This window comes from Heliconius melpomene, chromosome 18 (genome assembly GCF_056956725.1).
Source record: "Heliconius melpomene rosina isolate 202511_hmr_F chromosome 18, ASM5695672v1, whole genome shotgun sequence".
Classification (NCBI taxonomy): domain Eukaryota; kingdom Metazoa; phylum Arthropoda; class Insecta; order Lepidoptera; family Nymphalidae; genus Heliconius; species Heliconius melpomene.
The window spans coordinates 11,678,768-11,694,975 of record NC_140406.1 but is presented as its reverse complement, the minus strand read 5'-3'; the positions used below and the strand labels follow the sequence as shown (position 1 = coordinate 11,694,975).

At 30.6% G+C, this 16,208-nt stretch overlaps 1 protein-coding gene across 8 annotated transcripts in view; it reads right to left on the bottom strand.

Annotated features, from left to right (window-relative positions):
- Cadps (calcium-dependent secretion activator 1) overlaps positions 1-16,208 on the bottom strand; it is a 49,716-nt gene that overhangs the window by 15,450 nt on the left and 18,058 nt on the right. For 4 of the 8 annotated variants that reach the window (XM_085201870.1, XM_085201872.1, XM_085201871.1 and 1 more), the window contains exons 4-20: positions 15,618-15,705; positions 14,038-14,146; positions 12,542-12,709; positions 11,144-11,319; positions 10,300-10,385; positions 8,779-8,787; positions 7,829-7,986; positions 6,436-6,516; positions 5,856-6,025; positions 4,024-4,180; positions 3,788-3,909; positions 3,429-3,573; positions 3,129-3,235; positions 2,640-2,815; positions 1,417-1,437; positions 892-954; positions 170-346 (exon numbers count right to left, since the gene is read on the bottom strand). In XM_085201870.1, coding sequence (XP_085057996.1) covers positions 170-346; positions 892-954; positions 1,417-1,437; positions 2,640-2,815; positions 3,129-3,235; positions 3,429-3,573; positions 3,788-3,909; positions 4,024-4,180; positions 5,856-6,025; positions 6,436-6,516; positions 7,829-7,986; positions 8,779-8,787; positions 10,300-10,385; positions 11,144-11,319; positions 12,542-12,709; positions 14,038-14,146; positions 15,618-15,705 — 2,013 coding nt within the window. The remainder of the gene's footprint in view (positions 1-169; positions 347-891; positions 955-1,416; positions 1,438-2,639; positions 2,816-3,128; positions 3,236-3,428; positions 3,574-3,787; positions 3,910-4,023; positions 4,181-5,855; positions 6,026-6,435; positions 6,517-7,828; positions 7,987-8,778; positions 8,788-10,299; positions 10,386-11,143; positions 11,320-12,541; positions 12,710-14,037; positions 14,147-15,617; positions 15,706-16,208) is intronic. The other 4 variants (XM_085201875.1, XM_085201877.1, XM_085201876.1 and 1 more) reach the window with 2 other exon arrangements.

The window sequence follows — 16,208 nt, the reverse complement described above, 5'->3', positions numbered from 1 at the left end:
CTGTGAAAATACAAAAATGTTATTTATACACGTATTTAAAACAAAATCATGTAAGTTTTTCAAAGTACAATAATCTTACCTTTCGTGAACCTAAAAAGACATTAATTAATCATTAAAATGGTTAAAAAAAATTGCCTACGATGGCAATCTTACGTCGTAACCAACATACCTCCCATTATTTTAATATGAGTGTCCGAAGTAGTCGGCGGTGTAGGCTTGTGACTCTGTCCCGTAGCTCGATAGAGTGCCATAACCCACAAATGACATTCATTTTCATCACCAACCCCCATGAGAACTGATTCTCCATCGCGGACGGCATTCATGAAGTACTTCGCACCTTCTAGTTCTAAGAATATATTGCTAGGACGTTTAGAATACAGGAGTTATGGATTCGGTTATTTAAGTACTAATAAAAGTAATATAAAGTAAGTTTCAGTATTATTAGGTATCAAATAAAACTATTTCTCGTGGATATATAGTGTAAACGTTTCTATACAAGAACTGACTAATGCTAAATATTTTCCTGCCTGTCTGTAGTTATATTTATAGTATTTTCTTTTATAAAAACTGATACCTGATATATCTGGTGTATTTAAAGGGTAACTATCCAAGTATACCATTGACTACTTTCAGTATTACTTTCTTTTATCCATAAGCAACAGAAAAAAAATATGTAGTGATAACAATGATTTTGAATTTAGAGAGACTATTTCTTTGTTGTAAAGAAATAAAAATAATTCAGTAATCTTTTGATGGTGTAAACTAGGATAGAAGAAACAATAATTTAGGATTAAATTAAACAATAATAAATCATATTTAAATTTTAAAGTACTGGCAATACTGTATTAAGAATTTCGGACTAGCGATCTTCAAAACGAATAAGAAATGCACCTTGAGCTTGATGCCCGAGATGCGAGTTAAAATGCCACTGCGTCCAGAAGTTCTTACTTTTTTCTGAAATTAAAAGCCTGGCGTAATAATAAAAAAGATTGGATGAAAAATAAAGGTATAATAGGCACACTAACACTATAATATTTATTGTTAAAAAATATTACAACTTAAACTTTCTTAAAATTTTGGCATGGTTGGCATATGGTTACCAAGACGAGAGCAATGGTCGAAGGTCAAATTCTATAAAAAAATAATTAGATTTTTTTTATAATTCAAAGACAACATGACGATGAGTTATCATTAAGCTGTCTCTAAGCAATTTAATTAAGATATATAGGAGGGTATTTATATATTTTTTCTCGAGTAGGATTTCAAACTACAAAGTTCTTGAAAGAAGAAATGAAATCTAATTAATCTGTACTGAGAGCGCACTCGTTTTATTTTTTAATTAAATGAAAAGCTCGCGTAGGAACGAAGGAAACTTTTGCATTAAGAGTTTCTCTTCAAAATAAAGTATTTACTTACCCTGTCCGACCATCAGTTGCGCTGAAAGTAAGTATATATTACATATATTAGCAAAAGATCATTTAAAGATACTATTTTTTTTTATTATACACAAAAAAATACTCATTTATTTATTTTTAAAGACGCACGCAATTAAAGGATAATTTTATTGAACGCAATTTTGATTTGTTCAATTGTTTTTTTTATTAAGCTTAGAAATATTTGTAGTACGAGTGACACCCGCACATTTAACCAATGTTCATAAATGATATAATTTGTTTTCTTATAAAAAAGTTATTAAAGTCCAGACTCACTTTAAATGAACTTTACTTGCTAACGAACTTTTATTACATCTCAGTATCTTGAACATACTCGTAAAATTCTAGATAGCACGTGTGATTAAAAGGGAACAAAAATATATAAGAACGAGCATATTAGTCTGAGAACGTCAAGAACGTTAACCATGATAAAATCATAATAAAAAGACATAATCCAAAAGTGGAAAAAATTAAAATGGAAAATACAATTGACCTTCAAGAAAACATGGTATTGTTAATACCAGAGAACAGTTATCTTAAACACATAAAAGCTCTATGAAAGACGCACATAAAGAGATTGATGATACTGGAAAGAAAAAACAGTAGAAAGCAGTATCAAAATAAATGATTGAACTTGTTGATTTAAAACCCCTTTTCAAGTTAACTTTCCGTGTAGAAGTTTTTATTGCGGGCTTAAATTACACCGCGAAATCTCAAACATAAATCAACACTCTAGTGACTTAGTTTTCAAAGAACATCCAACACTTTATTATTATGCAAAGTTTGTTCCCTCCCTTGAAATTTTGATCGCGTTCAGTTAAATTATGTAGCTTTACTACTAGAAGTTATTTAATTCAACACTCGTTGTGTTAAATTGATATAAATTGCCACTACTCATAAATGTGAAAGTTCTTTCTTTAATCATTGTAATTGAAGTGCTTGCTATTACAACAATTTTTTTATGAATAAAAAAAATTGCCACTAAATTAAAATCCTATTAAATATAGATAATATCACATCAGGATAGGATCGGGCACTGGATTGAAATTCCAGTCTGGTTAAACAACGATAACAATAGAGTCCTAAAAAACAATAGCTCTCTATAATTAAATGAAAAATGTAAAACATAGTGACATGTTACTTCCACGTTTACATAACATTTTATTTTTCCCATCTAAAAAAACATGAGGAGGAATAAAACCTTACCACTGGCCAATTCTATGTAATCCACAGTAAACCCATCGAGCTGCATCATCTCTGCTGGCTCAGACTTTTTGTCTTTATACGAGCAAAGGGCGAAGGTGTATTGGCTTACTTGTACCAGGACCATGTACCGTCGCTTCCATTTACGCCACACATTCTTACCAATGACATGGAGATACCTGGTTGAAAGGTGTAAAAATATCAACAAAAATCCAATAAGTATATTTTTAAGCATAAGTTGCAAAAAAAATCTGCCAAAAAGTATTTATGATCATCTAAAATGCTTAATATTTTTTATAACAACTGTGGATGAAATCATTACATTTTACCAGCTGTTGCAGCAGCTATATTACTGCTGCTGCCACCACTAATATACGAATACATTATGGCGTTAACTTTGTATTTAATATAGCTTAACTCTAAATGTTGGGTATTTAATCTAACTTATTGTTATATTTTAAAAACTTAAAAAGTAATTGCTGAATAGCTTACCCACAATGCTTCATGTTAAGTGGCTTATCCATCCGGCATGCGATCTTAATCCTAAGATCTTGATCTGGTAAGTTCTTCGGTACAGTCATACGATGCCATTCTGGTGCCTAAATAGTAATTTGTTTTGCTGATAGTAAATGTTTTTAATATTTAAAAAAAAGCAAGAAAATAAAGGTAAGATATGTGTTCTCCATTTCCTACACTAAAAAAATGTGTTACTCCATTTTTAAGCGGAAAATATGTGAGCATAAAAGAGGAAATAATAATTCATTTTAAAATAGAAAGACTTATTCTACAAACCTTACTAGACAAAGGCGTAGGTCTTAATACAACTTTCCCTAGTTCTTTATCTTCAAGCGCTAGGACTCCAGGATTTTCGGTATATAATTTGACTTTAACTGCAGGTAAAGGCTGCGTTGTACTGAAGTCTCCTTGCGTATCCCACCTTTATAGATAGAGTTACTTATGTATTAATGTTTTATAAAAAAATCCTAATAAATAAAGGTGATAATGGTACGATATTTAGCATAGCGGGAAAATATTAAATATTGCAATTCTCTGAGTGGCGATAGAGCTCACAACCGTGGCGTTTACAATCACACGTTTGTGCACAATAATTTATATTTTTAGAATAAGCATTTTTGAGATAGCTCACTTACATAGGTTTGGAAGCTTCAGCTTGATCAGTTTGTAGCTTGTCGCCACCTTCTACTTCCATAGTGCAGTAAACTATTCTATTTGGAGCTAATGACTTCAACCCTTTGACTTCCATCACAACAACCTAAAATGCATTTACATCAACAACAAGACTATTATTTAAAGCTTAAAATTAATAACTTTTATTCTTGACGTTTTTATAATATATTTTCTTAGTTTTTTAAAGTTTCATCATTACCTCGATCTGAAACGTAAGAACCACATCCATTTTGGTAAGTTGAGTATCGGAGTCGCCGCCGTCAGCTTCACCGGTCAACTTGTTTGCTAGAGATCCTTGTGATCTGAAACATAGCTGCTTACTCAACCTTGGACTCGGATCTGGTCCAGCATTTGATCTGATTTCGAAACCGACCACCCATCATGAAATTATATGTTTCAATATATTCATCAAAATCTCTTGATAAAAGTTGATTGTACACAAGCAAATTTTAAATTTCCATGTTTTATTATAAAGATCGTAATAAGGAAGTTAGTATAGAAAAGGACAATAATTAAATTACAGTTAAAAGAAGTTAAATATAAAGAGTATTATTGAAAGACATAGATTGACAATTCCAAGCAAATTTACAGACAGGGGTAACATTCACAGGCCCATGGAAGGTGGCATACAATGGAACCATCACCGATACCAAGAATGATTAAGCATAGCAAATGAATTATGTTAGTTTTTGGCACACACAGTAAATTCTAAGGTGTTACAGGATTGTGGAGTAGTGGGTGAAATTGGAGTACTGTTTAAATTGATAGTGAAGCCAAAGCGCTTAAGCATTAAGCGTTTATCTTCCTTTGAATACGTTCGTAAAGTAAAAGGAAGAATTTACGTGAAGGATATGTATAGGGTAATAAGCCGTGACTTTATCTTCGTAAGCTTTAATTTGTTCTTGCATAGTTGTTGTTGCATATTTCAAACGCATCTATCTTCTAATATTTTACTATAATTCAAAGCTAAATGTATGTTTCTAGCAAAAAATAGCTAACGTGATAATTATATTACCTCAAGCTTAAATCGTATTACAAGCTTTAAATCCCTTAACTTTTGTTTAACCCTTTGTCAGACCACATGCTACCCAGTTACGAAAACACAAATTTAAAACTGATGAAGAAACAAGGATTAACTGCTAGAGTATCTATACGCCCAATTAAGTTTCTATATTTCTTTCTATTTCAGTTTGATCTTTTGTAACTATTATATCTTCATTTAATAGATTTTAGCGTTGTCTATCTAAGCCAATGTCAGTGTAATTTTGTTTGTCGTGTTTTGTATCTTCATTAGTTGCTCTATTCTCTACTCTATTTGTTCTACAGTGGTACAGTGACATTAGGACCGTCTCGTTGGTGTCAGGCAGTGGGGTTCCTACACAAGACACGTGCTGATTATCATATGATGGAATCATTACTTGTACTTCCTTTATACCGTCCAGATTTGTGCCAGGGACAGAAAAACCAAAGAAATCAACTGTAGAAAAGTAGGTGGCTGTAGACATCGTTGTTGATGTACCCAGATCGAAATTATATTATGACAAAAACAAAATTTGAATACATATTTTTTTTACGAATCAATTTACAAAAAAATTGTATAACTAGAGCAAATTTTAGAATTTGTCTAATTAATACGTCTACGATCTGCTTACATTCAAATACACATTTATTAATATTTTTATGCTTTATTTTGCTGGGGATTTGTAATTGGGATGTTCTAGAAGTATAGACGTTTTTATTAAAGACAGTAAACTAACACCAATAGTGCAAGGTGAGTGAAATTTTGTTTTTTATTTAATAGTAGAGTTAGTAAAATTGTTTATAAATGTTTAAGAATTAAAATTTTGAATATAAAAAAATACATAAGACTGGATAGATTTTAATATAATTTTCATCGTAAACGTAACAAAGATTAAATGAACACAAATCCAGTTCATATCTATTTTTCGAGCCAGTTTACCAGTTCAAAATATATTTATTATTACTTAATCATAATAACACTTATCTAAGTTAAATCCAATGAATACTGACCTGTGATTATACCGCTTGATCTTATGCAGGCCGTACTTGGAATCAGCTCCTCCTTTGGACACCGGTAGACTCTCCAGGTTGGCCATCAGTAGGTTGATAGAGGACTTCAGCTCTTCGATATAGAGTGATTCCATCTCTTTCAGCACGAACTTGGGCATCAGCTTGCGGTTCTAATTATGTCAGTTTTATGTTATTTACTTTACAGTTTAACATCAAAGCAATCAGCAACATTTAAATATTTGATAAAAAAGTTTTTAATAAAAAATATTGTAAATTCTCTTTACAAAATTTTCTTACAGTTCTCATAGATATTTACAAAATACCAAATTTTTTTTTTTAAGTATTTATTTAGTATTTCTTCGTGACTTTTTAATTTATAATTTGTCATTTAATTTTATTATATTAGTAATTTTATTTTGTCATGGTTTATCGTCACTTGGAGGAAATATTTAGGATGAAACTACTTCCAAATTTTGTCAACGTTATTAGGAAATCAATACTAAAAATATTTAATTAATTTACATAATTTTTACCTTTAACCCTAAAATATATTCGTGAAACGTTTACGGAATTAACCTACCTTCTCCATTTCATTGACTTTTTGCATTCTGCCATCCAATTCTCTTCTAATCGCTGCCGCTTGTTCATCTGCCGAGTCCAACTAAATAACACACCAATCACTCCCTCAATTATCGACAAATGTCAATATAAAACCAAAAAGTAAAAAAAAGTTGTAATTTCTTTTTTATATATTTCCTCACACAGCTTAACTAACTAACTCAAATATAAATTGAGTATATCTAAAAAGTACTTATACCTTAGTAACTCAACATTGTTTTCTCCACTTTTTGAATAATTTATAAGATAAAGCTATAATAAATGTATTATTAAGAAGCACTTCCCCAACCAATATAGCACAAACCTATCTTTTATTCAGAAAACTTATTTTTCTAGAAAATTCTCTGAACAGAAAACTTTCTACGACTACCCATAAATAAAACTTACGTACAGATTTATCTTAAAAGAAAAACCTTTAAACAGCTCTTAGCAAGAACATTTATTTCAAAACAAAAGTTGTTCATAAAGTTTCAAGAATGTAACGCGAAACGGTAAATACCTTTAATATTACTGCATTATTTTCAGTTCTTTCCAGCACTTTTATGAAGGCTATATTATTATTAGCTTCATTTCAACCGTTTCTTTTATTCGTCAAACAATGTAATGGAAGAATGTAGAGGGAATGTTAGTAATGAGTTTTTCAAGGTATAACATTTAAGGAATTCAGAACGCTACGTTTAATTACATGTTTTTCTATGTACACCTTTTGATAAGTCATAAAAACGACCAAAAAAAATTTACGTTAGAAATTTATACACGGTTAGTTTTTTTTTTGTGTAATTTCAATATGGCATAAGAAATCTAACTAATTTGAAAATTCTACAAATTAATCGCCTTCATAAAAACAAAAGTAGTTGCTTCTACACTTTCTTGAATTAAATGTAAAGCTTGAGGGTCTAAATTTCATTTAAAAGATAATTTATACTATTATATTCTTAGAGCTTTATTTTAAGGATAAAATAGTGTAAAATTTTTTGTAGTTCAGAAAAAAAAAGTAAGTTAATGTTTGGTTCAAGCCAAATCAACAAGTCACTACTTAGCTAAAATGGTATCCGATCAATTTTATCATTTTTTGAGGTCATCGTGGCGAAGCGGCATAAGGGTGTGACTGTAACGCGACGGTTGTGGGTTCGATCCCCACTCGAGGAAGTGAAATATTTATTTACGTTTATATTTCCATTCCTTCGCTCTGGTGTCGAGGCAAAGCGCTGCGTTGAGTTCTGCCACTCAACACGCAATGACTCCAGAATTCGGCAGAAAGGGGGGAACGGAGTGTCTTAACACTAGGTTCCCTCTGCCTACCCTGCTGTGTGCGGGATACAGCGTGAAGCTGATCAATTTTAGATTATACTTACCAATAGCGCATTGAATAACAGTTGATGTTCAAACTTCTTCACACCTAATATTTGTTGGAACATGTCGTAAAGCTGCTCCTTGCTCAAAATACATTCTGCGTTCAGGCTCTGTTGCTGAGCACGTGACGGTCTTTTGGATTCATCATCACCGGGTATACCTAAAGTGATGAAACTTTTAAGTTTCTTTAACCAAATTAGATTTTAAATGTTTGAAGTGATTTATTAAATTGCATGTTATTGAATTGTAACTGATTTTGATCTGTGCGGAATTTGTGTGGAAAGTAAAATTAGATTTTAATTAAATTAAATTGCAAATCCTGTAAAAGTTGCAATAAAAACGTTACAATTTAAAATGTTAATAGTATATAATAATAATAATTAAAGTGAAAATTAAACAAAAATTTCAACAAATCATTACAAAAGTGTATGAAAATGAAAGAAAAGTTCGGTTGAAGGACTTAAAACTCAACCGAAAACTAAATATTTACTTGACGCAAAAAATACCGTATCCAAACTTCTACAAGCATTTCGTAATGAAAAAGCTGAAGTGAGAAATTATGGAGTTTGTACAGAATAAATTATGTGTGTTGTAATCGTGTTACATTTTAGGGTTAAAGTTTTTTATGGCTTCTATAATTTACTTTTGTTTACGTTATAAGCATTGTATACAGCTTTTAGTGTATATAAGAATATATATAACGTGATCATAATAATTATACTTGCTTTGTATGTATATTTGCTGTAAATTATACGTGGACACCTTTTAAAAACAAAAATATAAATAAATTTTCTCAAATTAAGTTTAAATTTAAAAGAAGGTCAAAATTTTTAATTAAAAAATGTCCACGTCAAATAAGAATCGCCTTAAATCTAACAACAATAAAAAAAGCTATGACACAAGACAAAAGCTTAGTCGTAGAAACGAAAATGAACCGATCTCCAGCGTATACCTGTTATTCCTGGGTGGTGTGAAAGGAGAGAAACACAGACGTGAGACAGATGCAAGCAACACACAGTATTGATAAACTTTCAAATGATTCACACTAGCTTTTACAGTCAGGAAAATATGTTTATACATTTAAATATATATTTAAATGTATAATAATTTAATAATAAAAAGGAATATGAGTATTATTTTTAGATTTTAATTCGTATTTTTCAAATATGACTTTTTATCTTAACCGCGTGTTTCGTTAGGAAACTTTGGAGTATATAAAGTGGAAATTATAAAGTTATTTCTTTTTATTATTATATGGGAAATATTACTTGGTATTATTTTTAGGTAGTTGAAATACTTTAAACTTTACTGACTGTATCAGAAACAGAATCAATAATTTATAAATTAAAACAAAATAATTATATACTAAGGTAAAAAAGGTTTCTCTGTCAAATTTATTAAATTCTGCTAAAAACTCATAAAGTCATTGTTTAATTAAAAAAATATTCAAAGCTTTATATAAAACATTAATTATTTTTCAATTTCATATTTTATTGTATAAATTGTTTGGTTTGTTAATGGGAATTTTCTTTAATTCCATAGTTGAGGGGCGTTTTCACAATTATACTTTTTGTTTATAAGCCCATTGTCTTTTTTCTTTTGTTTTAAACAGATATATTATCGTACAATTCTATCGAAATATTAAATTCAGTTTCTCTTGAGATTTTAAAATTATTTTATTCATGATTATTTTATAAAAAATTTCTTGTAGTTATTAAATCTTTACGTAAGACTAAATTCGACTTGTAATCTTTACAAAATTCTTCTGTAACTATAGTCAAAATATTTCTATAAGAAACTGTTACCAAATTGATTTGATGATTTTTGTTTATTTTTATTATTTGGCAAGGTATTGCAAATATTTATTACAGAGTTGCCATATCCATAACATGACATTTGAGAATGCACTTAAGGCAACACTAACTGCTCATGATAGACGATATACTTTGTGCCTGAACTTATTTATCTTTGAATATAAATACATGTAGAATATTATCTATAACCAGGTAAATATTATTTGTGAAAATAGAATTAAATTTGGATCAAAATACTTATTTACAATATGATTTGTTTTGTAGTTTATATTTAGAATAAAACATATTTTTATAAAATAATAAAAAAATAGTAGTGCTCCATTAGTGTTCTAATTATTTCAATATTTAGGGCTATGGTACAAACAAAAGGGGGATGAGACACAGATGTCACACACATTGAGAGGCAGCGACTGAAGCTATTCACTCGATGCTTGGCACATTGCGACATGCTATTCATCACATTTTCTAGACAAGTAAGTAAATATGAGAACTAAAATAGTAATTATTTAAAATACTGTTGATATTTTCTACGGAATTTCCAAAATTGAGCACTAATTTTTAGGTAAGATTTTACTATTTTTCATGTCATTTACAATTTTACTAATTTTAATTCTCATATCTTTTTGGACACTTATGTATCGCCATTATAATGAACTCACCAGTTCCTTTCATGATACAATCTAATTTGGCAAGCCAGGTTGTTAATACTGTTTCTTTGCTAAGTCCATCTATTTCTGGTAAAGACCTGCAAAAGCCCGGAGGTTTTGGACACCATAAAACATATTCATGTAAAATTATTAGTATTTATAGATATTTATATTATTCTACATTCTCTATTAATATTATTAAGTCGGAAGAATTTGTTTGGTGGAAGACACTAATATCGGGAACTACCGGTTCAAATTGAAACTTCTTTTTTGTCTTCGTCGTATAATTGACGACGGAGGTAAAAGTTTATTTCTATAGTACAAAGTACAGTACAGTCAATAAAATATGCACAAAATATTGGTAGGTAGTTGAAGTTATTTGCTCACAAATAACATTTTTATTTAAAAACGGTGATAGGGTAATATTGGAATATTCAACAAGTGATTATAATTCGTTGCGAGGCGCTTTTAGAAGACGGTTCAGAAAACTGAAATACGAGTTTAGAACATCGATTTTACCTTATTTTTCCGTCTATTTTAGGAACTTAGAGAATTTCATTCTGTTTATTTATTTATATAATAATATAGACTAAAATTGGCAGACGTAAAACATTTTGGTATTATTTGGAATATTTACATCTTAATAAAATAAAATTTTCCTTAAATATAAAAGACAGAATTTAACTTAATTGGAATATCACTAGAACTATTTTTAGGACAAGCTTTCAAGACCTGAATTATGATGATATAATTATTATAATTCAGGTCTTGAAATTTATTAAACTTAAACAAATTGACACTCATAACTGGCTATTGGATTTTCCTTTAAATCCATTCTAGTTAAAATCTTTCAAACCTGACTCGTTTTTCGATATTATTTCTGAAAACTTCACGGAAGTCGTGATGAGAACAAGCTCCTGATTTAACCATCTGTTCCACTCTCTCCGACTTGAGGAACACGTCGTAGTAGGACTGCACTGCATTTTGAAAAGCTTCGTCTGCTAATATTTGCGTCTCCCCTTTTAGGAAAGCCTAAACAAAATTTTAAAACAATTAGAAAAATTGACAAATCTAGTGTTAATGACACGCTGTCTGTCCACTTTCTTGTACATACAAAGAAAAAAAAAAGTGTGAGATGGACACCCCGCTATTAAATAACGCGATTAACCTTCGCGTATATTTAATACTAGCGGACGCGCGCAGCTTCGCTTGCGTAATTAGGGGTGAATTCTAATAAACCACGTGTTCAATGAAATATTTAAAAGAGTCTTAATTTCAAATTTTATAAAAATCGGTGGCGATTTAAAGATTTTTCCATACAAACTTTTAACCCCTTATTTGCACCCTTAGGGGGTGAATTCTAGAAAACCATGAAACATGTGTTCAATTAAATCCTTTTAAGAGTCTGAATTTCAAATTTTATAAAAATTGGTGTCGATTTAAAAAAAATTCTATACAAACTTTCAACCCCTTATTTGCACTCTTAGAGGGTGAATTCTAGAAAATTATGAAACATGTGTTCAATTAAATACGTTTAAGAGTCTGAATTTCAAGTTTTATAAAAATTGGTGAGGATTTAATAAAAATCTATACAAACTTTCAACCCCTTATTTGCACTCTTAGAGGGAGAATTCTAGAAAACGATGAAACACGTGTTCAATTAAATACTTTTAAAAATCTAAATTTCAAATTTTATAAAAAAAATAAAAAAAAATCCATACAAACTTTGAACCCCTATTTCGCCCCTTTAAGGTTAAAATTTTTCAAAATCCCTTCTTAGTGGATGTCCAGATTACGAAAGTAAACATCTGTCCAAATTTCACGTTTCTCCCATCAGCGGTTACGGCTGTGCGTGCGTCTTACCTCAGTCAGTGAGGACAAGTCCTTTTATATATATAAATTATAGTTGTTTTGGAAACCTGACGTTCTGAGCACTCTGTAGTAGTCCGTAGATAGTCAGTCTACCACTTCTAAACTTGTAAAAAGTCTAAAAATATATAATACTGGCTAGGATTTTTTAAAAAAATGTGCGTTCTATAGATATTATAATGACGTATTTTAGAATTAACCACTGGGTAACTTGTATAAGGAGTAATGAACTGTGTAATGAAATCTTGCACTTTATGTAACCAGAAAAAGGATATCTTTATTTGAAATATAAAATAAGTTTTAATATCATATAAAAAAAGGACGTTTCCACAGAACTACAATATTTTTTTAAATTCAATAATTCATAAACAACTTGTGAGCGTACCTGAAATCTGGCTTGAATAGTTTCCAACTGGTGCGGCGTTAGCTTAGTATGTCTCCGGGTCATGTCCGTAGGCTGCTTCGCGTTAAACGGGTGAGCTGTACATCTTGACACGAATACATACAGTTGGAGACGACGTTTCTTATCCTCTTCAAGTTTTTCTATCTTTTCCTGAGATGAAATGTTTGTTTTGTTAATGCGGAAAGATTAAAAGGAAGACTATTTGTTTTTCTTTAATTAAAATTGTTTTAAAATGTCGGGGTCGGGTGATTCATGACCAGCGTTGACAACTTCCTTTCGGTGAAATGTGGTTTTTTAAAAAGGTCAAGTAAAGAAGGGGAATTCTTTCTCCAAAAGCAGGTACAGAAAAGTAAAAAATGAGATTTTAAGTTATTATTTATCCATTTATTTTAGTTTTAAATAAAGCTTTCCATATTTTTAACATTTTTAAGTGTAATTTCAGCTTTGGGAAATAAAAAACTTATAAAATAACAAAAAAAATTGTAACAAGCTATAAGAATTTTGACGCTCTTGGACGGTTTCCAAGAGGTGCGGGTTCAAATCCCGCTACGTTAAAATATTTTATACGATTTCGAAATATCAACTCAAATATTAGAAATATTTCGAAATAGCAAACGTCACTTCAACAATATTGTTTTAGTTTTATCTTTCAAATTGTAGAGTAGGCAGCCTAGTGGCAAGACACTCCGTTTACCTCTTTCCGCCCAAAATCCGAACATTGTGTGAACCCACTACTAATGCGTTCACAGTCATATGTCACCCACTGTGCCAAGATGGCCTAATTACAAATTGTTTTACGAAATGTGGAAAATGACCAATTAACATAATTATGGTGAATTTGCAACGTGTTTAATATGATGTATTTTTTGAGGTTTTTTATACTAATTAGGAAAAATATTTGTGTTTATAAATATTTCCATTTTTATTATTACACAATGCAAGGCACCTATAACAAAATTTTCTCTATCGTATAAAAATAGACTGAACTGTCGTGTTACAATTACAAGCATTATAACGGCCTTAAGCTATTTAAAGGTTTTTTTTATATATGTAAAAACCTGAACGTTACTTTCGTAGTTTTTGTTGCGTGACCTACGAACATTCATGTAGAGGTTTTACAAACATGGCATCGCGCTAGTGTTTGTCATGAGGTTATAATATATCGTTTATTTTCTACATCAATTTGCTCAAAGCTTAGTTCTACAGTAAGTTAAATATCTTTCTTTATAGCTTATTATAAATTCGAATGTTAATTTAAATAATTTGCCGGTAAAATGCCGTTGTTCATGGTAATATAAAGTTTACATTATAGAGGTATACATGTACCAGTACATGCGTACATACATCTGTATTTAAAAAAAAAAACAATAAATTTTTTAGAAACTGTATTTGTATTATTATATATTTTTTTATTCCGCGTACTTAAAATTCTTATTCGTTTGTTATAAATAATAAAAAAAATATTTTTTTTTATTTACCTGAGGATCTTGATCCTTATCAGAGTGGCTGGTGCCAGAGGGGCTGGGCGAGGGCGCCGGGGCTTCCCCCGAGCTCGCGCTGCCCGTCGACGTCCTGCGCAAGAACGATCTAAACGATCTATAGCATTAAGTCGTCAATGTAAGTGATTTTTGTGCACACAAACTGATATTTTCTTATTTTTATATGATTTTATATAAAACTTTTTATAAAATAATATTTTTTCTTCTTATTTTGTTAATATCAGTGTGTGTAAACGTTATGGTTATGTTATGACACTACAAAGCTATTATTAAAATACTAATTTAGTAGATATCTACTTATATATCTATGTTACGTTAATTCTACTTAAATTCTAAAGAAATTTCGGAAAAACGTATTTTTTTGTGGTCTCTTTAAAAAGATTTATTATTATTTAGGATGAGAAAAGTTTTTCACTATTTACATTCATAAAATGGTAGTATTTCCGTTACTAGCTTTTGACTGACAAACAATGTACAGTCGAAACTATTGAGGATAGAAATCAGTAATTTAGTTAATAATTTTCTTAGGATTCTGGAGTAGTAAAAATGAATTTCCCAAATTTCATACGGGAATTTCTATCCGTTTAATGTCATATAAGTTAAATCACGCAAACGAAATTGCAAGCGGCATCTCGTAATAAATATAATGCTAACTACAATAGCATTTCATAATCTAATATTTACTTTAATCGGGATTTGAACCCACTATAACGTTAGTCTACGATACTACATCTATATACTATAACTATAGCTCAAACCTGTAATGTTTCATGAAACGAAATGGTCGTGAGCTATTTTTTTGTTAGAATATATTTTTAAAGTTAAAGCTCATTTAAATATCGAAAACTTTTCAACTTTTAGCACTGTAACATCCATTAGAAGAATTATGTTTGTAATTGGGAAGTGTCTAACTGTAAAAGTGTTTTATTTTAGCTTCCCGCTATATCCATAGATTTGTAGCCAGAGAGGACGGAGAGCCAAACGGATTGATCTCTGCATATTTCTTTCGTCTCGTCCACTGTAATCAACCTCTTCATACGTGCCCTCTGGAGAGTCCTCATGTTGTTTACGCGACCTTCCTCCAGGATCATCGATACTGTGCTCTCTAGGGACTTTCAGGGCTCTTCCCTTGCCTCTCTTACCACTCACTCTTGGTTCTTAAATATTTTTTGATAGACTTTCGTCACTCAATCTATCTCAAATTATATATATTTCAATCCTATCAGATCAATAATTCCATTTCAAAGAATGAACATTGTTAAATATTAATTTTGTCTATTTAATTTCTCATAGCAGACGTTCAACGAACTATCCGAGATGTGACAAAAGAATATTTTAAAACGAAGTTCCCTCCATACTAAAAACCCTTAATCCAAATTTTATTTATAATAGTTTTTTGTTATCTTTTCATAATTCTAAAACAAAAATTCCGACGGGGCATCGAACACAGAACCCTCGCTTTTACAGTCAGACGCTTTTTAAAATTTCCCAAATTCCATAAACAAACAATTTAATATTTCCAACATTTAAATGAGCAATAGGTATTTCCGTGTACTCACTGGGGTGGTGCTAGCGCGGCCGCCTCCCGCTGGCGGGTCGCCGGGTGCAGCGGGGCGGCGAGCGGCGCTGTCGTCAAAGGACTTGCGCCTAAATGAATAATTTATAGTTTATTTTCATTTATTTGTGTATAATTTTAGTTTAGTAGTTTTTGTGGTATGTATACTATATGTATGTTTTAGCATAAAACCTGTCTTGGCTTAATTAGCTAGTTTTAGTAGTTTATGTTGTATATACCTATAGACACTCTCGATCTCTCTTTCGTCCAGAATTTGAGACACTATGTTACGGTTAAAAATACAGCTTCACGTTTTTTCACGTATAGAACAGGCAAAAGGAACCTAGTGTTAGGACACTCCTTACGTTTATCGTTAAATTTTAAAATATTTGCATGTTGAGTGGTGTAACTCAACGCTAGGCTTTGTCTAATGGACCGCAATGGTGTCAAAAAAGTATTATTAATAATTTATTGACAAAGTAACTATATTTATTAATTGTAACCACGCTGCTGTTAGCTGATATCGTATATTTAATCATTTTGTCGTTAATATCAATTTGTCGGTACCAGTATCTAAATTACTAACACGTGTAGC